This window comes from Microtus oregoni, unplaced genomic scaffold (assembly GCF_018167655.1).
Source record: "Microtus oregoni isolate MIOR12 unplaced genomic scaffold, Mior012 000016F_ref0000370, whole genome shotgun sequence".
In the NCBI taxonomy this organism is placed as follows: domain Eukaryota; kingdom Metazoa; phylum Chordata; class Mammalia; order Rodentia; family Cricetidae; genus Microtus; species Microtus oregoni.
The window spans coordinates 22,922,451-22,949,303 of NW_024543075.1; the positions used below are offsets into that span (position 1 = coordinate 22,922,451).

General features: G+C 45.4%; 1 protein-coding gene across 1 annotated transcript in view; it reads left to right on the top strand.

Moving 5' to 3' along the window:
• The window catches only part of Cog7 (component of oligomeric golgi complex 7), a 64,568-nt gene that overhangs the window by 28,367 nt on the left and 9,348 nt on the right, over positions 1–26,853 (top strand). The window contains exons 8-13 of the mRNA XM_041666387.1: positions 5,770–5,897; positions 6,813–6,967; positions 11,877–11,993; positions 14,163–14,228; positions 18,593–18,779; positions 20,084–20,224. Coding sequence (XP_041522321.1) covers positions 5,770–5,897; positions 6,813–6,967; positions 11,877–11,993; positions 14,163–14,228; positions 18,593–18,779; positions 20,084–20,224 — 794 coding nt within the window. The remainder of the gene's footprint in view (positions 1–5,769; positions 5,898–6,812; positions 6,968–11,876; positions 11,994–14,162; positions 14,229–18,592; positions 18,780–20,083; positions 20,225–26,853) is intronic.

Genomic DNA, 26,853 nt, shown 5'->3' on the forward strand with positions numbered 1-26,853 from the left:
CTTGGTCTGCAGAGTGAGTTCCAGGACAGCCTGAGCTACACAGAAAAATCCTGTTTCAAAAAAACAAAACAGCACTCGGGAGGCAGAGGCAGGCGGATCTCTGTGAGTTCGAGACCAGCCTGGTCTACAAGAGCTAGTTCCAGGACAGGCTCCAAAACCACAGAGAAACCCTGTCTCGAAAAACCAAAAAAAAAAAAAAAAAAAAAAAAAAAACAGAACAAAATAACCCCAGTAGCAAAACAGGGAGCATGAAAATGATCTGTAGTTTAATCGTTAAGAAAGAGATAGCAGTTGCATTCTTTTCTATTCCTCCCAGCAGTTTATATGTAAATGCACATTGAAGCTGGACTTGCTGGCATGCCCTGCAGCCCTGGTCCTTGGGAGACTGAGGAAGGAGGACTGTGAGTTCAAGACCAGTCTGAGCTATGTAGTGAAATCCTGTCTCAAAATTCCAACTTGCCTCAACAATTAAATAAGTGCATACTATTTACAAGCATTAATATAAATATTTAATATATAATATATAAAATATGTTTAACATACTTCATAAATATTTAACATATATTATACTATATAATCTTTAACTACTATGTTATTGCATGAAGCCTATTTAATGCATTGTATATTGATAATATGCATATATGCTATACTACAATAATGTACATAACCCATAAAAATTTATTTATTTATTTATTTATTTATTATTTATGCAAGGTTCCAATATGTAGCTCTGGCTGACCTGTTAAGAGTTCACTACGTAGACCAGGCTGGCTTCAAACTCACAATGATCTACTTGACTTTGTTTCACAAGTGTTAGGATTAAAGGCATGAACCACCATTCCTGGCAAAATATTTTAAAATATTGGTGGTGTATAATCTTACATTCTTTTTGATTTCAAATAATATACTGGGAACCAGGAGGTACTCAGCTGGCAAAGTGCCTACCTCTGAGCATGAGGACCTGAATTCAGCCCTAGCATCCATATGAAAAAAGCTAGGCATAGCATCTCATGCTTGTAACTCTAGTACTGGGACGACAGAAACGGGAGTCTTCCTGGGCTCCCTGGGCAGCTTGTCTAGCCTAATCAGTGAGCTCCAGGCCATTGAGAGACCACGTCTCAAAGGAGGTGGATGACATTCCTGAGGATGACACCCAGCATTGTTCTCTGGATTCCTCACGTGATGTACACACAAACATTTAAAGAAGGATAATAGAATGAATATTTTCTTAGGTTATTGTTATCCTAAAACCTGGCTTCTAATGGCTGCTTCGTGACTATGGCATGCGTTTTGGTTTGCTTGTTTTGAGACAGGGTCTACATAGCCCTGGCTGTCCTGGAACTCTCTACGTAGACCAGGCTGGTCTTGAACTCACTGAGATCCTCCAGCATCTGCCTCCTGAGTGCTGGGATTAATGGCAGGTAGTGGCATGCCTGACCCTATGGCATACTTTTTTCATTTTATGTTTATGTGTATTGGTGTGCTGGGATTTGAACCTGGGTCCTCTAGAAGAGCAGCCAGTGCTCTAACCACTAAACCATCTCTCCAGCCTCCCCCCCCCCCATGGCATACTTTTTACTTAAATAGTTATTATTTAAGTAAAATCTTTACTAACTGTCTGGGGAGAGTTTCTGAACCAGCCTTGAGGTTTTAGAAGTATAGAGCTGAAGCTGCTATGCCCAGGGCAATTTAAAGGTGCCCATCACACTTGTGTCTTCTCCTGTCCCTTGGGTGAGTGGTGCCCCCACCACCCACCTAGCCATCCTCCCCATCATTGCGTTCTTTCTTTCTTCCATCATTTCCCAGTTCTTAGAAAATTAATGACCTATCACTTTGGTTTTTAATGTTTTAAAATTATCTGTTTGGAGATTTAATCTAGTTTTCATTAATTTTTTAGAGCAATTCATTTAAAGCAATGCATTATTGAGTACATGTATAAAAAGCAATAAAAATATGTGTTGCAAAATTTCCTGACAAAGAATCTATAAACAAATGAAAATTTCCCCTAATGCCACTCTTAAAAATTTAACCCATGTTCTTTTTTGTTTGTTTGCTTTTTGTTTTTTTGTTTGTTTGTTTGTTTTTCGAGAAAAGATTTTTCTGGAGCTTGGTGCCTGTCCTGGAACTAGCTCTTGTAGACCAGGCTGGCCTTGAACTCACAGAGTGCTGGGATTAAAGGTGTGGCACTCGTCTTAGCCTATATTCTTAAAAGATTTTTATATAGTGGACTTTCTCCCATTATTTATCTGTTATGTTACAGACATATTTTTAACTTTTATTTTTAACTTTTTGTTATTTAATAGTTAATACATATACATGATACAATGTAAAATATATGAAAGGCTTTCAAATGGAAAGCAATTTGAAAAACAATTTAGGTTCATGTTTTTTTTTTCTTATTTTTATTTTTTGTTATGTACGGGTATTTTGACTGAATGTGACACACACACACACATGTATCATATATGTGTCTGGTGCCTATAGTGGACAGAAGATGGTGTTGGGGCCCTGAGAACTAGAATAATAGATGGTTGTGAGCCACCGTGTGGGTGTTGGGAACCGAACCTAGGTCCTTTGTAAGAGTGGTGGTGATAATCACCACTGAGCCACCTCTCCAGCTCTTAAGTTTACTTCAATAAGCTATATATATTTATTGCACAAAATCTTGACAATAGAAAAAAATAGTCATCCTCAGCTTGCCATCTAGGAATAGCATTTTTGTGTGTAAGTGTATATATGTATATATACTAAATTTATATTGTTTTTGGCCTTTTGAGAAATGATCTCATTTAGTCCAGGCTGGCTTTTAATTCATTAGGTAGCTGAGGGTGACCATGAGCTCCTGATCTCCTTAGTTACTGGGATTACAAAATGCACCTCCATGCCCAGCTTTTATAATGTGTATATAATAGATTGTTGTCATTATTATATCCAAGCATTTAATATGTAGTTATCGCTTGTATTCAGATTTTGCCAGCTCTGGAGAGATCTTTCTGACTGCTTCCTCCTCTGTCTCCCTCTGAGAGCCAGTTTAGTGTGGAGGTCTTCTTTTTGTGACAGTGACATCTTTGAAGAAAATAGCTTTCTTGTAGAATTTCCCATGCCCTAGAACGCTGTCTTTTCCTCTACAATAAGCTATATATATTTATTCAGTAACCTTAACATCCATTGATACAGCCTATCTGAATAAACTCTTATATTGCTGATTACAAAGAAATGATTTCCAAATTGGGCAATGGTACACCTGCCTTTAATTCTAGCACTCAGGAGGCAGAAGCAGGCGGATCTTAGTGAATTCGAGGCCAGCCTGGTCTACAGAGCTAGTTCTAGTACAGCTGGGGCTGTTACACAGAGAAACCCTGTCTTGAAAAACCAACCTCCTCCCCCCACCAAAAAAAGAAATGATTTCCTAATTCTGTCTTTCTTCCTACATTTCCTGGCTGGCATTCTGCTGTAAAGAAGTGATGGAAATGGGGCCGAGGATGGGAGTACAGGCGACAGAGTGCTTTCTTAGCATGCATGAAGCCTTGAGTTTGAACCCCAGCACCACATAAACTGGGCATGTTGGTGTGCACCTGTCATCCATGACTTTGGAGGTAGAGGCAAGAGGGTCAGGAGTTCGATGTCGTCTTCAGCTACAAAGCATGTTTGAGGCCAGCATGGAAATATATGAGACCCTGCTTAAAGAAACAAACAAAGCAGCAACAGCAGCTTGCTTGCCTTTTCTCCCTTCTTCTTCTCTCCTTCTCTTGTTTCCTTTATCCTTCCTGATCCCTCTTTCTTACATGCAGTGTTTGTCTTTCTGGGTTACCTCACTCGATATAATATTTTATGTCCACCCATACATCTGAATATTTCATGATTTCATTTTTCTTCACAGCTGCATAGTATTGCACCACACCCTAAAAAATATTTATTTATTTATTTTGGGTTTTTTGAGACAGGTTTTCTCTGTGTAGCCCTGGCTGTCCCGGAACTCCCTCTGTAGACCAGGCTGGCCTCAGCATCAGAGATCTGCCTGTCTCTGCCTCCCGAGTGCTGGGACTAAAGGTGTGCGCCACCACTGCTTTACTGTACCACATTTTCATTATCCTTTCATCAGCTGAAGGACATTTGGGTTGTTTCCATTTTTTGGCTGTTGTGAATAGAGGAACAATGAACATGGCTGACCAAAAGTCCGTAGAGCAGTGTCGAGGCCTCTGGCAGATGCCAAGGCGTGTGTGCATCTGAGTCATGGCATAGATTTAGTGTTAGTTTTTTGAGGATTCTCCACACTGATATCCAGAGTGGTTGCATCAGTTTTACTTCCCGTAGTGAATGAGGGTCCTCCTTTTCTCCAACCTCACCAGGATCTCTTGTCAGTTGTCTTGTTGATGTTAGCCATTCTACATTCTGACTGGGGTGAGATGCAGTCTCAAGTATTTTAATTTACTTTCCCCTATCTTCTGAGAATGCTGAATATTTTTGAGGTAATTATTAGTCATTTTTATTTCCTCTATTGAGAACTCTCCTTTTAGATCCCTAGCCCATTTTTTAATTGGGTCATTTGTTTTTTTGACTCTTCGTTTTTTGAATTTTTATGTATTCTGGATATTAATCTTCTGTCAGATGCATAGCTGACAGAAATTCTCTCCCATGCTATGGGTTTCTTCTTCACTTGACTGATTAACAATTCCTTAGCTGTTCAGGAAGGAGCTTTTGGTTTTGTGAGTTTACTTGCCGACTGTTTCCCTCATGAATCCCTAGGTAAATGCGGTCTACTCAGAAAGCCCTTGCCTACACTGGATGTGTTTTCTTCTAGATGTTTTAGCATTTGATTCTCTTGGATCTAATTTTTGTGCAGTGCAATAGATACGTGTCTAATCTGATATTTTTACATGTGGAGATGCAGTTTTCCCAGCCCTGTGCAGAGCACCTTCTCCGGATCACTGCAAATGATGGGGTAGGGGAGAAGATCGCCTACAGGGCTGCTTCTCGCTAGCCAGTTCCTGACCCTGTCAAATGTGGTTTTATTTCTCACTGTTTATTTAGTATGTATGCGTGTGAGCATGGACGTGCCATGGCACACATATGGAGGTCAGAGAGCAAGTGTAGAAGTCGATTCTCCCTACCATGTGAGTCCCAGGATCCGAACTCAGGTCATTAGGCCTTAGTTTCTTTCCCTGCTGTGATTCATCTCACTGCCCCCGATAAGTGCTGTTTGTTTTTAAGATTTATTTTTATTATTTTAAATTATGTGTATGTATATGATTATGTGCACATGAGTATAGATGACCAGAGGCTTTGGAGCTGGCATTAAAGGTGACTGTGAGCAGCCTCATTTGGATACTGGGGACCAAACTCAAGTCCTTAAGAGCAGAATATGCTCTTAACTGCTGAACCATCTTTCTAGCCCCTGGTTTTGCTTTTTGAGAGAAGTCTCATGTTGCCTAGGCCGACCTCAAGCTCATTGTGTAGCTGAGGATGACCTGGAATACCTCCTGTCACCTCTCCCTGACATTGTGGACGTGCATCACCGCTCCCGGGTCTTCACTGTGATGGCTCTCAACTCTTTAGGGGCATGGTATATGCAATACTACTTGAAGCAAACAACACGTGAAGCCCAGATCTTTGCTTTGGGGACCACAGGCGCTTTCATGACTGAGAAAGCAGATTAATGCAGTGTATACAGATCAGGGAATGTTCCAGGAGAGTACCTTTTTCCTATTGTTTTTCCAGCAACCAGTTTCAGATTATTTGCCTATTATTCTAATTTCTTGTTCCCTACAGAGGACCACAACCTGGTGAAAGTTGTGGAGCTGGTGGATGCTGTGTATGGTCCATATAAACCCTACCAGCTAAAGTACGGCGACATGGAGGAGAACAACCTTCTTATACAGATCAGTGCTGTGCCTCTGGTAATGTCTGACAATGCTGCAGTTTATCAAGCATTCTGTGTGCTAGGTGCTTGGCTCTGTGTGGCAGAGGGGTGGGGTGGGATCAAGTGTGTATAAAGGGGAAGAGAGGAGGAAAGGAAGAGGAAGAAGGCAGATTGGTTGGCTTTAAATGCCTCAAGTACTCTTGCAGTCCAAATATAAAATAAATAAAGCTACCAATGTGCTTCTATTGTCATTTCAGACCACCAGTTAAAAGGTAAAGCAAACAAAGTAAAACAGAGAGACTTAAATCCTAACTCTCTGTTTCTTCAACTTAGGGATTCTGTCTTGAGTTGGTCTTTTGCCTTTTGTCTCAAGGGTTTCAGAGCAGGTACGCTCTCAAGGGGTCAGGGCCATCTCTGTGTCAGACAGTATCTGTTCTTGGCTCCTTTGAGACGCCCAGCGTGAGGTGAGCTGCTCAAGAAGCCTTGACTGAACAGTAGTTGAAGTCGCCGCCTCAGTTCTGTTCTGGTCCTGCAGGAGGCGCTTCCCTGGTCGTACTCCTTCGAGTGTCTGATCAGGGAAATTCATCCTAGCTAGAGGGATGGAAGGTGAAGAGCCATTTTAATCACAGTAAAAGAGGAAAGAAATAAAGAATGTGAGGACAAGATAGCTAAATTTTGGTTGTATTTTTCTGCCAGGAGTTAATTTTTTTGCTGTCAACAGCCACATAAAACTACTGGCCATCCATGTTTGCATATGTGTTTGTGTGTGCACAGCTCGGGTTTTTGAACCATTACAGTTAGGGATGGTGTTTTGGTTTCTTAGGTGATTTAGCCACAGGTGAGTGGGCTTGCCAGCCATCCATGTAAATGCTGGTGGGTTCTGTGTTAGTGGTATGTACATCAACATTCTTAAGTCTGATGAGGCTTTTGTTTATCTCTGTCTACTGCCCAGGAGCACGGGGAAGTGATTGACTGCGTTCAGGAGCTGAGCCACTCTGTGCACAAGCTCTTTGGCCTGGCATCTGCAGCTGTTGACAGATGTGCTAAGTTCACCAATGGCCTGGGGACCTGTGGATTGCTGACAGCTCTGAAATCCCTCTTTGCCAAGTAAGCTGAGGAAGCCGGGGGCAGGGCTGGTCATCTTGGAGAGTTGTGTCTGTTCCCAATTGAGAGTGTATTCTGTGTTCCCGCTGCAAACACACCTGTCCCTGAGCCCAAGAGGATGTTCCGAAGGGTGCTCAGAGGAACATCATTTGCTTAGGTGGAGCACTGGAAGTTATCAACACATTCATCCAGTGGCCTAAGACTAAATACATAATTTAAAATGTCAAGTGAGTTGGGCGTGGTGTCACACACCTTTAATCCCAGCACAGAGGCAGAGGCAGGCAGATACCTGTGAGTTTGAAGCCAGTGGGATCTATATAGTTCAAGGCCAACCAAGGCTATGTAGAGAGACCCTGTCTCGGAAAAACCAAACCAAACACACATGTGTGCATGAGTGCGCGCGCGCGCGCGCGCGCACGCACACACACACACACACACACACACACACACACACACAAATAATAAAAATTTTAAAGTAAAATAAAAATGTGTTATAAATAGCCTAGAGGTGAAATAAGCTACTTACAGAACATCATCCATTTGAAATGCCCAGAACAGGGAAGTTTGTAGAGAAAACCAGAACAGGTCCCTGCTTGCCTGGGAAAATGTGGAGGAGATGGAGGTGATTGGTTGGGGTCATCAGAGGCAGAGTGTTTGCATACACGAGGACACTGGGGAACCACCTAGTACCCAAAAAGTAAAACCTGAAACTTGTCACTGAAAGAAAGGAAAAGAGAACTGGAGAAATGGCTCAGTGGTTAAGAGCACTGACTGCTCACAACCTGCTCTTGTAGACCAGGTTGGCCTCAAACTCACAAAGATCTACCTGCCTCTGCCTCCCGAGTGCTGGGATTAAAGGCATGTGCCACCACCGCCCAGCAATAAATAAAATCTTACAAAAAGAAAGAAAGAAAGAAAGAAAAGAAAAGAAAGGAGGCTGGGCCCTCTGACCACGTAACTGAGGCCTGAGGGTCCTTGGGAGTGGACATCCTCCAGTATTTATGTAATGTTTTTTGGTCAAATCTGCCCCCATTTCTGTTCTCTCCAGTTTCTTCCTTCTCTCCCCTACCACTTTCCTTCCCAACCTCATGTGCTCTTTCTTTTCTACACCCAGGGTCTACTTAGTACTGCCAGTATGTACATGTGTGTTAGGCACATGGGTAGCCTCTTGGGGACTGCCTCTTTGAAGAAAACTGACTCTAAGACTCTCTTTCCCCAGCAGCCATCAGTTGCCAACAGCTCCTCGGCTAGGGGTAGAACTCCATGACTCTTCTTCCACTTGTGCTTGGATTTTGGCAGGTGTGGTCTTGTGTAGATGTCATACACACAGTCATAACTTCTGTGAGTTCGTGGGCAGTGGGGCTGTCATGTCCAGCACATGCTGTTTCTTTGCAGACGTCCAGCACCTCTGGCTCTTACAGTCTTTCCACCTCTCTCTGATGACTCCTGGCTCTGGGGTTGGAGTGACATAGCTGTCTCCTTTAGAGCTGAGCACTCGAGTCTTGTGCTCTGTGCACGTTGATTGACTGTGAGTCTCTGTACTGATATCCGTCTATGCACTGACCCGTGGGTGTAGAGACTACAGTTTAGAGGACAGTTTATTACTCTGCCCATCTAGTTGAGTGATAGTATTAAGTTTTCTCTACAACCTGCGGCATAGCCAACCACAGATTTTTGCTCTTACAAACAGTACAAGGCAGTGCATAAGTTTCATTTTGTGGATCAGGTCTTAAATCCACTTAGAAAGTGCTTGATTGTTCTCATAATGTTTACGAAGCTATTACACTAGTGGGCATATCTTGCCCTAGTTACCATACACTAGCAAATTAAAACAAAACAATAGTGTTAGGTATGGATTGTGTCTTTTTTAGTTGTCAGTGGAGTTCCATAGCCTCCTTCAAACAATGTGAATTATTGCCATGACTTTTGGTCACCCTTCAGAACTTACAGTGAAATCCTACTTCTGAAAACACTACATAAATTTGAGTCTCAGGACATGGGGAAACCAAGCTGGCTCTAGCTGGAAAAACTTCAGCCTGCTGGGTAGCTTTCATGGTGCTGGCCGGGGGCTATGCACATTACCTCGGGCTGTGGGGAGAGACACAGTCATAGGCCTGCCAGCTGTGAACTTGAGCTGCACGCACATTGTTACACTCTCCAAGGACCTCCCTCTGGTAACCTGCATTTCCAGACTCCTTTACTGAGCTGAATGCTACTTTGCTTAAGATGTTAGGGAGCTCTTGTCATTCCAGAAATACCAGGCTCGCCCCTGTGAGCCCAATGTTCTTGGCTGTGGCCATCAGCCCCACCCCAGGCAGCCCTGTTGAGACCTTATGGGTTAGAGGTTTGTCCAGATGAACCCATGTGTGTTTCTGGAAAGAGAGAAGCATTAGTAGTGAGTGTAGTGTTTCCTTATTACTATTTTTTCTTTTAGATTTGTTTTGTATGCATGGATGTTTTGCCTGCATGCCTGTTTGTGTACCATGTGCTTGTCTGGTATCCATGGAGGTCCGAAGGCAGCATTGATCCCCTGGAACTGGAGTTACAATTTATTGTGAACTGCCATGTGGGTGCTGGGAACTGAACCCAGGTTTCTGCAAGATCATTCAGTGTTCTTAATCACTGAGCCAAGTTTCCAGGTGACTCGCACCCTGCCTCTTTTTGTTGTTGTTGTTTTGTTTGCTTGGATTTTTTCTTTCGCTTTGTTATTTTTGTTTTTTTCAAGACAGGGTTTCTCTGTATAATAGCCTTAACTGTCCTAGACTCACTTTGTAGACCAGACTGGCCTTGAATTCACTAAGATCACTTAATTCTGCCTCCCAAGTGCTGGGATTAAAGATGTGTGCCACCTATCCCGGCCCCTGCCTCATTTTTTAAAACCTCTTCTTGTCCTGCCATCATCAGGGTTTTGTGAGTGGAGAGCTTTTCTTTTGAGATCTAAAAACTATTCTCTACGGTAGTAGAAATAATGTTTCTAGACATAGTCCCCCAATATAAACACACAAAATGTAAAATATGCTCCCCTCTTTCAGCTTTCAGTCCTTTCCACAAAGGTAGCATGTTGGGATGCTTTGCTTTTGGTTTTCTGATTCTTCTTTGCAAATAAGTAAGACTTTATCAACTTTTAAAATCTTATCCATCACCTCTGCTATGAGAATGAGGTCCCGAGCTTTTCAGGCATGTTCTTTCTCTAGCTCTTACTCCTCTGAGCACTTACCAGCTTGACGTTTCTTTTGTTTGTTGTTTTTATGATTGAAAAATAATTAATGTTTGCGTTAAAATATACCAAAGTATATGGGGCAGTAAGGTCACTGTCTCTAGAATTTGAATATTACCAATATCACTGAGTTTATAAATGGAGTTGAAGCTAATTTTTTTGTTTGCCTGTTTTGTTTTTTTGAGACAGGGTTTCTCTGTGTAAGAGCCCTAGCTGTCTTGGAATTAGCTCTGTAGACCAGGTTAGCCTTGAATTTACAGAGATCTGCCTACCTCTGCCTCCCAAGTGTTGGGAATAAAACCACCACCCCTCTGGGTTGAAGCTAATTTTATCAGGGTTCAAGTGAGTGAACTCTTGTTGTCGGGGGAGAAGGTCTTGGGGCAGGGTGGGGCAGATGGGGCAGAACAGATGGCCTGACGTGCACTCTGACCCTGCACACTAAGTTAGCCCATAACGTGGCTATAGAAAGGTGACTTCACAGTTGTTGCCGGCATGGGGTGCTGGAAATCCATCAGCCTGGGCTCAGCCTGGTCCTGGCCAGTGGATATTAAGGAAAAGATTATGACTGATGTCCCTGCCAGGGAGTAGCTCTCTGGTGGTGGACACCCGAACCGGAGTATAATATATTGTATAAGTAATGGGATCAAAGCTACACTGTGTTCTGCATGCTGGACTGAGGGACAGTGAAACCCTTGTCTGCTCAGCGGCCCAGGAGCAGCCTGTCCTTGGGGCATTTGTCATCGTTGCTGGCCGCTGACAGTTGCTTAATTCTCACAACTGAAGCCGTTATCCTGCCCATTTGCTCTTGGGGCCTCTGCCTGGAAGGTCTTTGTAAAGGGAACAGAGTGGCTGTGCAGTATCTGCAGGTTGTGGAGTGTCCGAGGTCAGTTCCTCCACTTAAAGGGAATGGCCTTTCCCTCACTACACAACTTCCCTCTCAGGCCCAGGCATGGTGTTCTGACGTTCTGCTCTGTTGAGGGAGGTTAGGCTTCTTGTGATTCACAGATATTATAAGGACACAACTCCCCCCCATCCTTCTCCCCATCCCGAGGGCACATGGAGGATATTACATCCTTAAAAGAATGCCTTACCAAAGACCTTTCATTTGTGCTTTCAGAGATTGTATGCTGTTTCATTTATTCATAAGATAACACAGAAGACACCATTAAATCTGTTTTAGAGATGAGAGAACTGAGGTCCGAAGGTACCAAGACACCTGCCTAAAGCCGAGGTGTGCTGAGTGCCGTCAGAGCAGCCCATGAGGGTCTCCACCTTGAGTCTAACTTTGCTCCTCTTTCCTGCCACTGGGCTTTAGTCTTCCTGCCCTGACTGGTCCAGGTTGCAAAAGTACCCAGAATATCAGCAACTGCATTCCAGTGGCTGTGTTGTGTGACATTTCTAGGACCTGTCCCAGAGCAGTGCATGTGCTCGGATGGCCATTATGGAGCAGCAGCATCTCACTGTGTTGGCCCTTGGATTCCATTTGGTGGCCATCCCCTCCCTCCTCACCCAGAGCATCCCTTAAGGCTGCCTTGTCTTTTATTAAATGGCCCGGAGATGTTTCTGTAGTCAGAGGTTCCTAAGTGTTGTTACTCTGGGAGAGAAGCCTAGAAGGACATTTGCAGGGCTGACAGTTTGTGCACAGCTGTGGGACTTGAGCAGTCCTTAGAGCTGTCGCTTCCTCCTCCTTCCTAGGTATGTGTCTCATTTCACCAATGCTCTCCAGTCGATTCGGAAAAAGTGCAGACTGGATGATATTCCTCCCAACTCCCTTTTCCAGGAGGATTGGACCGCTTTTCAGAACTCTGTCAGGTAACGTGGATGCTGTGGTGTGTGTGCCAAGTGGAGCCAGCAAGCTTGGCCATGAAATATGTGCATTTATGAGGTGCTCCTTTTTTCTCTCTCACTGCCTGTGTTTGTTTGTTTGTTTTGAGATAGGGTCCCTTTGTGTAGCCCTGGCGGGTCTGGATCTTACTATGTAGATCAGGCTTTGGCCTGCCACCGCCTCCCAAGTGCCACTGCCTCAAAGGTGTATGTGATCCTGGCTCAGTGGCTTTTAAAAAACTAATAGCTAAATTTAAACAGCCAATAAATAAAAAATCAAAACAACTGCCCACAACAAAACACAAAAAAGATCTCTATAGTTTGTAAAATATTTGCTTATTTTTAAAAAAATATTTATTTATTTTTAATTTATGCATGAGTGTTTTGCCTGCATCTATGTCTGTGCACTATGTGCATGCAGTACCAGAGGAGGCCAGAAGGGGGCATCAAATCCACTGGAACCAGAATTAGGATAACCACCACATGGGTACTGGAAACTGAACTTTTCTCCTCTGCAAGAACAAGGCCTTTAAATCTCTGAACCATCTCTCTAGCCCCTGTGAAGTATTTTTAAAAAATTCTTTTCAAATGCCTTGTCTTCTTTAATGACAAACTTCTACATTTGGTATGAGACCTCTTTCCCTGTAGCCTATGGTTTTTTGTTTTGTTTTGTTTTTGTTTTTGTTTTTTTTTTTCCCAAAGCTAAAGTGTACAGCTGTATTTTGAAGAGCACAGCTGAGCTGGTCTGTCCTGTTTTGGGTCTAAGAACCACAGCACTTCCTCATACGAGAAGCCTTTGGAAAGGGTCCTTCAGGAGTTGAGTAGCAGGCATTGAACTAACCCTCTCATGTTGTTCATAACTACTCCCTGAAGAGCTCATGTGACTTTTGGGCCATTAGGGAGTGTGATCAGCAGTGGGTTGGGAGGTTTGACCCTGGTGTGTTCAGCTGAAAAGTCTCTAACTCACAAACACCCTTACCATCATAGCATTTAAAAGAATTTTGGATTCATCGCCAACAAGTAAAACAAACTGAATACAATCCAGATCTCTGGAATTGCCTACAAAATTTGAGGCTGTGGCACAGAGTGGTACATTGTCACAGAGACAATGGGGTTGGCGGCCAAAGTCGCTGGCCGCCGTGTTCAGAAAAACTGCTTTTTAAGGATTGTGTTCCAGAGGAAGCTGCTCTTCAGCTGACCCACTTTATCCGGTTACGCGTCTTGCCTGAGCCCTGGCTTGGGTGTGTCACATGGCAACATCATGGTAGATGCTGTGAATGCCAGAGCTCAGACAGCCACTGAAGGGGGCCAGGGTGAACCAGGACTACTGCAGATCATCTTGGGTTCCACCTTATGGCCTCTGTTCTGTTTATGTTTATGGACGGGGATGTTTTGGGTGCTAACTGCATCTATTCCCCCATGGGGGTCTTGGCACAGCAGGAAGTATTCTGCATGAGGCTGCTCTGGTGCTCCTGAGAGAGTGGAATATTTCACTTTCTCATAAACCTTTCTCGAGATGGAATGCCCAGATACCCTGTGATGACAGGCACTTTTGGAGAGAGTTAAAAGTTAACTAGGCTGGGGGTGTTTTCAATCTTTGAATTTGTCCCAGCATTATGAGTTTGCTATGGAAGGACCAGTAACCAGAATCTGAGGGCTGGCATGGTATTTCTTCAAAATGAAAAGATTATGAAATGCAGTCACCCAGTCTTATCTCTGAGAAACAAATGGATGGATCAGCATCTGTGTTCCATGTGTAAGAGGAAGACAGTTTTCTATGCAAATAGTAGCTGTCTAGTAAGAATTTACATTCACTTTCAAATTTTAAGTACTGAGTACTTCCAGCCAATTTTCTTAAAGTTAAAGCCCAGTAGTTTGGAACCATAGAGCTGTTTGAGGCAGCATTGGGTAGAATTGTGATTCATAGCAGAAGTGCTAGTAGCATGGAGTACATCAGGAGGACCCTGCCCTCGCCACTGACATTCATTATATTTGATGAAACATTTCAGGGAGGCAGTGACGGGTTTACACTTTTCTGGAAACTCAGTGCCATCAGAAGGAGCAAATAGCTGGAGATTTTATGAATGAGACTGTTTGTCCTGTAAGCGCTGGCGTGCCCGGTAGCACTGGGGCTCAAGTACTTTCTGTTCTGTTTAGGATCATAGCCACCTGTGGAGAGCTCTTGCGCCAGTGTGGGGACTTCGAGCAGCAGCTTGCAAACAGGTAGGAGGGGGCATCCTTGATCTCCTTGCCCTTTATTCCCTGGGGTTCTTGGTGGGTGGTATTTGATCCAGTACAGGGACAGAATCTCAAAGCCACAGGGCTGGAGGACAAGGTGTCATTACTGTCATCATTAAACATTTATTGAACACCTAAAAGGGCAAGGCTCATCCTAGTTGGCAGTAGTCACATAAATCTGCTTAGATATGGAGGCACCGGTCCAGAGGAGGAAGTAGTACACATTGTTTTCCAATTATATGTGGGTTAGGCTTCTACTTATAGTCAGTTATTGGGCTCAAAATAAATTTCCTCATAGAGACCAGGTTACAAGTGGTGACTAAGGCCCCCAGACAAGCCCATAGTATTGAAATTAACCCAGGTAGCCTGCAGTCCAAGTTCTGGGGTAGAAATCTAGGCTTCAAGGGGTGAGAATCAAAGGAGAATTTTGGAGTCTACTCTAAGAAAAATACATATTATTCTCCTGTTTCTCCTCGTATATTGCCAGGGCTTTATATGTGATCCATCATTGCCCCATCCAGACATTTCCCTACCAAGCTTCCCAGCTTCCTTGTTCCTTTATTCTGTGGGAGTTAAAGAGCCTGGTATGGGGGGTGGTTGTTGTGTAACTGTTATTTAATGAGTGTGTGTATGTGTATGTGTTTAGAAAAGTCCTTACTATATAGCCCAAGCTATCCTGAAACTCACTGTATAGACCAACTGACCTTGAACTCAGAGGTCCATTTGCCTGTACCTCCCAAGTTCTGGGGTTGGGATTAAAGTCATACACCACCATACCTAGTTGAGAGAGGCGTTGATTTTAACTCTGTTGTCATCAGAATGTGTAAGTATTGTTCCCACACTTCTGTTTGTCTGTCCTTACACTGGCATTGCTTTGAATATATGTTAGACATCACTCCTCTTCAGGACATGGTAACTTTCCTTACTCTTTTGCCTTCCAAAGGGTCAGGACGGCCTTGGTTAGGAAGGTGAGTGAGGACGGTGGCTATGGGGATGAACTTACGCTGCAGGCTGCAGCCAGAGAGAAGCTAAAAGGCTAGCTCTGCTTCAGTGAGAGACCACACAGCCTCTGAAAGAGGTGATGTCATCCTGGAAGCACTGAGCCTGGGGACAGTCACCATCTGTGTTCCCATCTGGGGCACTGATTGGTGTGTGGCAGCCGCCCTGTACAGCTTATCTGATCTCCCATCTGTCTCACCTTAGAACCCAGACTCCAGCAGAGCCGCTCCCCAGGAGCAGGCACACCGCAAGGCAGAGCAGACACTGGTGACATTGACTGTCACTTTTAAGGTCTCTTTGCAAAGGGTTATGGGTTGTGTAAAACAGAACTGGGTAACACTTCTTTCTTGGGTGACTTGGGTGAGATACGGGGGGATTACTGTGACTTCTCTGTACCTTCCTGGTGCTTACCACTTTCCTTTAGAACGCAGAAGCAAACATCCCTGACATATGATGCTTCTGTTTATGATGCTTTGGCTTCACCCTGGTACATTCAGGAAAAAAAATGTGTTTCAAATTTTGGTCTTTTCTTGGGACATGATCCTTTCTTACAATGCAGGGCAGTGTCTGCCACCCTACAGCTCTCTGTCTCTAGTGCTGGTAAGCTAGAAGCCTAGGAAGTTGAGGACTTTAGGATGTTTTTAACTTGTGAGGATTATTGGATCTCAGTCTGATTGTAAGTCTAGGAGTATCTGCATTTTTTTTCCCCCAACTTCTTATGGCTGGAAGAGTATCTGAATTTTTAAGGTCCTTGTAGGGTAGTTCAAATGAACAGTTGGGTTTTAGGAATTCAGTGTAAATGTACAGGCTTCTAGGGCTAAGAGAGAAATAGCTTGTCTCGAGGGGGAATGAGTTGAGGAAATAGGTGAAATTATAACCTTCCTTCCAGGTGTGCACTTGCTGTGTTTTTCAGGCACATTGGTACAGGTGGCCTCCATTAGTCTTTGAGCTTGAGAGTTAAGAATGTTCACCTCTTCAGTATTCTCAGCTGAGCCGTAGAGGCCACTGCAGTGAGGGGAAATTAAGTTCTCATTTCTCTGGGCTCAAGTCATCAGTAGTGACGAACAACTAGTGATGTCTCTATGGAGATGAGGCAAAGAGCAATCATCACTAGTGACGAGCATCTAGTGATGTCTGTGTGGAGATGAGGCAAAGAGCAGATGCCATTAGTTCTCTGAAGTTGAAATTAAGCTTATGGACACTTTAAACTACAATCTTTGCTACAGAAAACGTTTCTAGCATGCCTTGTTTTCTTTGGCTTGCATGGCAAGCTAAACCAGGGAGGCCGGATTTCCATGGGCTACCTGAGATGGAAATATATAATACTGTAATTCCAAGGAAGAGAGGAGGGTCTGGTTACACATGTGTAGCCGCGGATACCTCACACACAGCTGTTGGACCCCTGTCATGTGCCAAGCACTGTGCTGGGTGTGAGGGTTGGGCAATGAAGCCACTTTATTCTGTTGTTACTATTCTGTAGGAGATATGAGGAAAACCTCTGGTAGGTGCACAGCAGAGGCAAGAGGTTGCTAGCAGCGAAGGCCCCGGTGCTTGGGGACTTCCTGAGGGACACACTCAGGGGGAAAGTGTTGCAGAGTGAGTCTGTAAGGCAGGTGTGAGTGCGGAGAGACAGCGTGAGGCTGTGAGGGATCGGCTTCTGCATATTGTCCTTTTATCCTGGAGATTTGAGGTTGCTTCTGGAAAAAAGACAAAATCAGACTTGCCCTTTGGAAGGACTGCTCTGTTAGCTGGGATGGATGAGGTGGCGCGAAGAAGGGAAGGGGTAGGGAAGCAGAGTCCTTCTTCAATCAAGACCTGAGGGGGACATTGAAGGGAGGTGGTCAGGGATAGGCCACAGTTTCCCAGACAGACAAAGGAGGCAACCAAATTGCTGATGGGATTAAGAAATGGGAACAGCTTGAGTGTACAGGGGTTTCCGAGGAAGCCCCTGTCTGCAGTGTTCAGCAAGTGTGGGGGACTGCCGTATTCTTCATTTCTTTTCTTTCCTTTTTATTTTTTTAATTTATTTATTTATTAAAGATTTCTGCCTCCTCCCCGCCACCTCCCATTTCCCTCCCCCTCCCCCGATCAAGTCCCCCTCCCTCATCAGCTTGAAGAGCAATCAGGGTTCCCTGACCTGTGGGAAGTCCAAGGACCACCCACCTCCATCCAGGTCTAGTAAGGTGAGCATCCAGACTGCCTAGGCTCCCACAAAGCCAGTATGTGCAGTAGGATCAAAAACCCATTGCCATTGTTCTTGAGTTCTCAGTAGTCCTCATTGTTCGCTATGTTCAGCAAGTCCGGTTTTATCCCAGGCTTTTTCAGATCCAGGCCAGCTCACTGTGTATCCCTGGCTGACCTGGAACTCACAGAGACCCACCAATGTCTGCCTTTAGTTGCTGGGATTAAAGACATATGTCACCATGCCTGCTTTTGTTTTATTTTCTTGAGATAGGGTATAGGCTTGCTTCAAACTTGTAATTCTCCTGCCTCAACCTCCTGAGTACTGACTGGAATTTCAGGTATATGCTACCCTGCCCAGCTCAAGGGCGTGTTTTTTAATAAATAAGTGTAGTCTAAAACTTGGCATGTCCAAAGCAATTGCTTTCATAAGAAATATTTGAAAGGGGGGGCAGGGTCAGAAAGTTAGCTGCATTTCGGGTTGTCACAGTACCTTTTCTTTTCCCACAATTCTGTGCACATTCAATTATGGAGGCCAAAAGGCAAGCATGGGCGGAGGGGGAAAAGTGTTTCCAGTGCCAGTCCTTGTTAGTAAAGACTCAACTCCACAGAAGTACTGCAGGTGGATTATCACAGAGACGCTCCCTGAGGCATCTTTCTTGAAGACTCTGGAAAGTGCCAGCTTCTCTCTATAGGTCTCCCAGGAGCATCCAAGCCACATAACTAAACTTTATGGTGTGCCAATGAATACCAACATTGTAGTCCGGTGTATGGGGAAGGTATGCAGTTAGCCCGTGGCTCCCGCAGGCATTTGGCTCTTCCACTTCTGATGCCCATGGAGTGAGGAAGTGAACAGTGTCCCAGATGGCAGCGAGCTAAGTGCTTCCCGTGAGCAGGCTCTCTGTCATAGCAACAAGATGGGATCTTGAGGTAGCCTGAGTGTTAAATCAGATTAAAGTTGATTTTTAGTGTTAACCCTGGCTTCTTTTCTACACCTGAGGCCAAGCTCATTCTTAAATGAAGAAGGGTGTCTTCATTTCCTTATAAAGCAGACCTTAATACTGTCTACTTCATGAGGGTGTTCGACATTTAGGAAGAGCCATTGGAGTGCTCTGACAGAAGCTCAGTACAGCCGACTCAAGGTACAATGCTTACCACTTTCCTTTCAGGATCCTGTCCACAGCGGGGAAGTATCTGTCTGACTCCTACAGCCCTCGGAGCCTGGCGGGTTTTCAAGACAGCATCTTGACAGACAAGAAGAGCCCTGCCAAGAACCCATGGCAGGAATATAATTACCTCCAGAGAGATAACCCTGCTGAATATGCCAGTTTAATGGAAATACTTTATACCCTCAAGGTATGAGATCAGAGCAGCAGCGTTCTCACAAATGAAACCTCTCCTTGTCACTCACTGTCCCCGGGTGCCAGGTTTTCTGGCTCCGTTTGCAGGCCCTCCCTTCACCTCTGTCTCCTGTGTGTGAGGTTTTAAGGAGCTAGTAACGGCCACTGGGGTGGAACTTGCTGAGATACAGCTGTAGGAGTTGGGTGGATGGTTCTTTTTATGGATGAAAGCCAGGCTTGAGGATTGTCCAGGAAGCTTACTGTTGCTCAGTTCAGAGATGAACTTGTCTATGAGACTGTGGCAGTGGGAGCCCTTGGTCCCACTGGTAGCAACAGTCCCCTGTCCTGAGCGGCAGCCAGAGGCTCAGATGTATACTGTCTGCAGTTAGAGAAGACATGGAAAGAGGAGCATTTTGGGGGTGGGTCTGGATTGTCTTTGAAGCCTTAGTCTGTCTGCAGGAAGTTGACCTTGGCTTTGAGCTTTAGGCCCCTTGGATCCAGTGACAAAAGGGCTTCCCAGCAAATGGAGTGAGTCACCTAGCTCTAGGCATGCCCCACAGGGTTGTAAGAGGACCTTGGGCATGCGGTCAGAACACTCCTCCTCGAGAGATACAGTCTTATGCCACCAGATGCAGTCTGCGACTCTCCTAACGGGTGCAGTGCTCGGGGTGAATTGTGCATTGAGGCCCTGCTGTTGTTTCCCCAAAGTCTCCCCATCTCTCCACCTTGGCCCTCCACTGGTTGCTTCTGAGCTTGACAAACACACTTCTTAAAGCAGTTCTGTAAGCTCATTCATCCATGCTTCTGAGATTAAGTTAAACCAACTCTGTTTATCTTTATTGCTAATCTGATTTATGTCTGTTGTAATCAGTCCATTTATAATCACAAGAACTAAGGTTACATTTTCCATCCCTGTATTTTCTCAGGCTGTATGGATTCCCAGACTCACACAGGTTGTTCGTACTCTGGCTTTCAGCCAAGGGTAACTGACCTGAGCTCTCTGGAAATCAGAGTTTTGCTCATCACTCTTCCTTATATGTGAGGCCATGACCTCTCCTGCTCGTCCTTAGTCCCCAAGGGATGGTTACGAGTTAGGTTTTACTAAACTGTAAAAACATAAACTCATGTTGGAGTCACCTGGGAAGTCAGTCCTCATGGGTTTGGTATTTTGGAGCTTTTTGCGGGAAGGGGAGCATGGTCAGGTTTGGGGACCACTGTTTTAGAAACCGTTCACTATGCCGCACTCAGTTACTCTTCAGCACTTCGAACCAGCTGACGACCTCATTTGGGGGCTTAACTGTCTTTGCCTTTTCCTCTCAGGAGAAGGGGTCCAGTAATCACAACCTTCTGTCTGCATCCCGCACAGCCCTGACCCGGCTGAACCAGCAGGCCCACCAGCTGGCTTTCGACTCGGTTTTCCTGCGCATCAAACAGCAGTTGCTGCTCGTTTCCAGGATGGACGTGAGTTCCCCCTGACTGCAGTGTCTGTGCTCCCAGGTCGTGCGTATGCTCAGCCTGTGCCAGGATCTCCTCCCTCCCTGCCATGAGGTGCAGGAGCGAACAGGTGCTGTTGAGGACGGCAGAGTTACTTTGTCATTTCTGTCTTCTTGGCACGAGCTCCTATCTTAATTGCAGTTGCTGAGACACTATATCGAGAGGCCATTTCATGTGATGGCAGTGGTGGTGGTGATGATGATGATGAGTTGTCATTATTTGAGACAAGGTCTCACCATGGAGCTCAGGCTGGCCTGAAACTCAACATCTGTCTGCCTCAGCCTCCAAGTGCTGTGACTGCAAGTGTACGCTGTCATGCCAACTTTCTGAAGAATGTCAGTATTGCTTGTCTGCCATTCCTGCTGGCAGACCTTTTCTGCCCTCTCCGGCATAAGGGAGGTTGTGTGCTGCTGTGATGCGCTGGTCAAGAGCTCCTGCCTTCTGATGTTGGACGGTCCTGCCAGGGGAGCAGTTCTGGCTCTTGGGCAGGAGAATGCCTTATCTGCCTCCATCCTGTTTCTGCCTTTTTTGCTTGCTCACTGGCTCTGTTGCCCTGACTGACCTTGACCCTTCTCCTTAGTTGGGCGGAGCTGGGTTGGCGGGACACACACCCAGCTCTGAGCTGCTGCTTTCTTTCCTTGAAACGTCCTGTGTGCCTCTGTTTCAGAGACATCTCACTGCCCCATGCCCCCTTTCCCGTCTCTGCTTGTCCCAGTTGCTTTAGGAGGAGCTGTAGTCACATCTCTCTACTTGTCCTGTCTCTCCCTAGTTCAGATCTCATTGCTTTCTTTTGGGTTACTAGGCAGGACAGGACCCTGGTAAATTGTCTCTCCAGCACCCCTTCCCCCAGTCTGTTCAGGTTCTACTTTTGTGGGAGATAGTTGTTTGGGAAAGCGCCAGTTATACAGATACTTTCAGGAAACGGCAAGAACTTGCACGGCGTAGTTACAAGGCTATGGCTTTCTGCTGCCCTCTAGAAATTGCGTGAAGAGCCCCTGTATAGCCTTGGTCAAGTCTCAGCCCCTCTGTGGGTCTAAAATCTCTGTCCATAAAATGACTCTGTTTAAATGCCTGGTTTTGATTCCACGCTGGGACTCTGATTTTCACTCTGTGAGATTTGGGGGTGTCAACTCTAGGTGGAGTTTGAGCTTCCAGCACTGAGCAGCACTGCAGGGAGCGGCAGCAGAGACGCTGGAGGCCAGGTGCTCTGGGCCTGCTTCCTCAGCCTTCTGTGAGCTATGTGGACACAGTAGTTACCGTCCTATGGATAGTGTATGGCAGATTTGAGCATAGCATCACCACAGAGTGGATGTTTAGTAAATGATAGTTTTCTTCCTTTCTGTGAGTCTGTATTTTGGTATATATATTATAAATATATATGTGTAATATAGACATCTGATATATATCAGAAAACATATATACATGTATATATAATAAAACAAACACATATATTTATGTTTATATATATATATTTGAAATTTACTTTTATTTTATGTGTATAAGTGTGTTTATATGCAAGCGCCATGAGTGTGCAGTACTCACAGAGGTTAGGAGATGGTACTGAATCCATGGAACTGGAGTTGCAGATGGTTTGCGCCATCAATTGGGTGTTGGGAACTGAACCTGAGTCCTCTGCAAGAGCAGCAAGTGCTGTTGACTGCCGAGACATCTCTCCAGGGACCCCCCCCCCCCCCACACACACACTTGCTTTTTGAGACAAGGTCGCCAAAGCTAATCACACACTCACGAGCCTCCTGTCAGCTTCCTAAAGCTGGGTTTCAGGCATGCACCTCCCCTTAGCTGTGCTTCTCATTTCCTAAGAGAAAGTCTTTAAAATAAAAGTCATAGGCATATTCATTTTTCAGAAACACTTAATACTGGAAAATGCAGAGTGAAAAGTACAGCAAATCCCTTTTAAATGTCACATCTAAAGTGTGAGTGTAAACCCTATGACCTGCTTACTCAAGTGTGTCTCAGGCTGGGCAAATGTCATAGAAAAGGATCCAAGTGGCACGCGGAGTGATAGTATACATGTTATCTTTAAAAGCGTGTCATACTCCTTTGATCCCAGCACTCAGAAGGTGGTGGCAGGCGGGTGGATCTCTATGAATTCAAGGCCAACCTGGGCTACAAAGTGAGCTCCGCGACAGCCACAGGCTGTAGTGAGACTTTAGCTCAAAAACTAAACCAAACCAAATAAAAAGGCTTGAGTATAGATTAACAGATTAAGTCTTATTTGGACTTAACTAAAATGGAAGGGAAACTAAGTGCAGCAGGAAGACTCCAGGCTCTCACAACAAGCGTTTCTCCCCTGAGCATCTGGCTGGCCTGTGTTCTTACTGTTTTATTTTGTCATAGTTTAAGCTGTCGGTCTTAGTTGCAGACTGAAAAAGGCTCCCACCTGTCTCTCGTCTCCACCTCTGTTTTCAAGTTCCTAACTGATTCATAGCCCAGTTGCTGGAATCCCCACTTTTGGTTCAGGCTTTCCCACACTGCTGGGACACTGGGATAGACCAGGGTAGCTTTGGAGATTAGAAAGACTTGTGTGGGAGCCAGCATCCAGCACACAATACAAAAGCAAACACTTGGGCCTGGAGGATTTGAAAAGAAAACCCTGGTCACTGATGTTTGTATTGAGCGTTGGCTGGTAAATCATATTGCCCCTTTGTATTTTAAGACTATTAACCAACACTATGTTCAATTCATAATAGGTTATTGACGTTTATCTGTATTACCTGCTGACAGATGAGTAGAAAAGCCCTTTTGAAGGGCAGCTTAAATAAATCTTGAACGATTAAGAAATAATCTACACCATTTCCGCGTTGCCCTCTTCAAGTGAGCCTTACTTGCCTGCTTTCTGAGAGTGTCCCAGTTCAGGTCCCAGTTCAGGCCATTCCATCCTGACCCTTTTCTGAGTATGCCCCTCCCCCCGCTCGCCCTCATTCTCCTGAGGCTCTTCTTGCTTCCTCTCCATCCTGACCCTTTTCTGGACATACTCCCTTCTCCCCCCCCCCCCCCCCCCCGTTCTCCTGAGGCTCTTCTTCCTCTCCATCCTGACCCTTTTCTGGACACCCCCCTGCCCCTATTCTCCTGAGGCTCTTTTTGCTTCCTCTCCATCCTGACCCTTTTCTGGACACCCTCCTGCCCCTATTCTCCTGAGGCTCTTCTACCTCTCCATCCTGACCCTTTTCTGGACACCTTCCTGCCCCTATTCTCCTGAGGCTCTTCTTCCTCTCCATCCTGACCCTTTTCTGGACATCCTCCTGCCCCTATTCTCCTGAGGCTCTTCTTCCTCTCCATCCTGACCCTTTTCTGGACATCCTCCTGCCCCTATTCTCCTGAGGCTCTTCTTCCTCTCCATCCTGACCCTTTTCTGGACATCCTCCTGCCCCTATTCTCCTGAGGCTCTTTTTGCTTCCTCTCCATCCTGACCCTTTTCTGGACATCCTCCTGCCCCTATTCTCCTGAGGCTCTTTTTGCTTCCTCTCCATCCTGACCCTTTTCTGGACATCCTCCTGCCCCTATTCTCCTGAGGCTCTTTTTGCTTCCTCTCCATCCTGACCCTTTTCTGGACATCCTCCTGCCCCTATTCTCCTGAGGCTCTTCTTCCTCTCCATCCTGACCCTTTTCTGGACATCCTCCTGCCCCTATTCTCCTGAGGCTCTTTTTGCTTCCTCTCCATCCTGACCCTTTTCTGGACATCCTCCTGCCCCTATTCTCCTGAGGCTCTTCTTCCTCTCCATCCTGACCCTTTTCTGGACACCTTCCTGCCCCTATTCTCCTGAGGCTCTTTTTGCTTCCTCTCCATCCTGACCCTTTTCTGGACACCTTCCTGCCCCTATTCTCCTGAGGCTCTTTTTGCTTCCTCTCCATCCTGACCCTTTTCTGGACACCTTCCTGCCCCTATTCTCCTGAGGTTCTTTTTGCTTCCTCTCCATCCTGACCCTTTTCTGGACACCCCCTCCTCACCCTCGTTCTCCTGAGGCTCTTTTTGCTTCCTCTCCATCCTGACCCTTTTCTGGACACCCCCTCCTCACCCTCGTTCTCCTGAGGCTTTTTTTGCTTCCTCTCAGAAGCCTTTCTCCACCTCAGAGCACTTGAGCACCTGAGGGATGGTGCTGCTCTTTGTTCTGTGTCATTTCTCACCCTGTCCTCCTCCATGGTGTCACTCTGGGACTGTCTGCTTCATGACTACTGCTCGTTCATGTTTCCACCATCTCCTTCTTAACACTGCTCACTCCCAGTTTCCCTCAGAGAGGTTGCCGCATGCAGCCTCACAGAGCACTGCTCTGCTATCATCTCTTAGCCTTCCCGTGGCTCCCCAGGGCCAATCTGAGAATCTCCTTTATTTTATTTCATATAACTATTTATTTACCTTTTTAAAAAGACTTTTTATTATACATTATTATTATGTATACAGTTTTCTGACTGCATGTACACCTACAGGCCAGAAGAGGGGACCAGATCTCATTACAGATGGTTGTGAGCCATCATGTGGTTGCTGGGAATTGATCTCAGGACCTTTGGAAGAACAGTCAATGCTCTTAACCTCTGAGCCATCTCTCCAGCCCCTATTTATTTACTTTTTAAGACAAAGTCTCACTATGTAGCTCTGACTGGCCCAAAACTCACTATGTAGACCAGGCTAGACTTAGACTTCAAGAGACTTGCGTGCTTTCACCTCAAGAGTGCTGGGATTCAAGGCGTATGCTACCATGTCCAGCTTTAAAGGCTTTTTATTATAGGAATTCTTACACATGCAGAGTAGAGAGAGGAGGCTGGGACACTCATCCTGTTTCCACGATGACCAGCTCTGGAGCACCCTGCTTCATCTCAAATAAGGGGTCTAGGAAGGATATTATTATTATTGTTGTTATTACTGTGTATGTATGTATGTGTGTATGTATGTATGTGTGTATGTATGTGTGTGTGATACATGTGTAATGCAGACACGTGTGCTAAACTCAGTACGTTGAGGCCACAGAACAACTTGGTGGAGTCATTTCTCTTCTTCCGCCTTTATTGAGTTCCAGGGATCAAACTCAGATCCTCAGGCTTGGACGGAGAGCACTCTTCCTGCTGAGCTGTCTATCCAGCCCCTGGAATAGTTTCTCAACATCACTCGTCTGTGTTCTGACTTTCAGTTGTCTTATAAATGTCACTATTTGGATTGGAAGCCAGAGTCTTGCACAGTGACACTGGCTTCCCTTTCTCCTCTTCCCTCTCTCTTTTTTCTCCCTTCTTTCCTTGCTGTCCTCTTCCTGCCCAGCTCACCCCTAGAAAGTTATTTGTTGAATATGGCCCCTGTTCCTAGGCTGGTGTGCAGAGCTGTTCATTCTCTTCCCATCCTCACTTCTGTAACTCCACGCTCGCCTGCATCCTGTGCCTGATCCTTCCCTGGCCTCTCGTACCTCTGAACTCTGACATCTCACACCGAACCCTCAGTGTCAGCCTATCTCTGTGCATATACAAGACAGAGCAGGGACAGGCTGAGGAGATGAGGTAGGGAGGGCTGGGGCATCCCCCTGTCTTGCTACCTCAGTAGCTTCTGAGAACAAGGGCAAAGACTAGCATGGGACTGAACATTACGGGTGCTACGTAAGTGTCTTAGTCACCGTTCTTTTTTGTTTTTTGTTTGTTTTGTTTTTTGACACAGGGTTTCTCTGTACCTTTGGAGCCTATCCTGGAACTCAGTCTGTAGAGCAGGCTGGCCTTGACCTCACAGAGATCCGCCTGCCTCTGCCTCCTGAGTGCTGGGATTAAAGGTGTGCCACCACCCCCCTGGCTTTAGTCTCTGTGCTATTGCTATGAAGTGACACCATGACCAAGGCAACTCTTCTAAAAGAAAATATTTAACGGGGGGCTTGCTTGTAGTTTAGGAGGGTTAGTCCGTCATCGTCATGCAAGGAGCATGGGGCATGCAAGCAGGCGTAGTTCTGGAGCATTAGCTGAGAACATTGCCTAATCCACAGGCATCAGGTGAAGAACTGACCTGGCATGGGCTTTTGTAACCTCAAAATCTACCCCCCAATGACACACTTTCTTTAACAATCACATTCTTCTTTAATCCCTTTAATTCCTCTCAAACAGTTTATCAGTTGGGGACTAAACATACAGGCCATTCCTACTTGAACCACTACAGTAAGTGTGGGTGGGTGGGCGGGTGGGCTGGCTCTTTTTTTTTTTTTTTTTTTTAAATTTTCGAGACAGGGTTTCTCCGTAGCTTTTGGAGCCTGTCCTGGAGCTAGCTCTTGTAGACCATGTTGGCCTCTAACTCCCAGAGATCTGCCTGCCTCTGCCTCCCGAGTGCTGGGATTAAAGGCGTGCGTCACCACCGCCCGGCGGGCTGGCTCTTTAAAGTGGATTTGGAGCAAAGGATATAGGAATATTGACAGAGTGCTTTCCTAGCATTCATGGAGTTGGGGTTTAATCCAACACCACATAGTGATGTATTTATAAACCAGATACTTGGGAGGATCAGGAGTTCAGGGCCAGCCTTGGCTATGTGGTAAATTTAAGTCCAACCTGGGATTTATGAGACCCCCATCTCAAATATATAAATAAATAAAAAAACAATGTATGGGGAGTTAATTGGG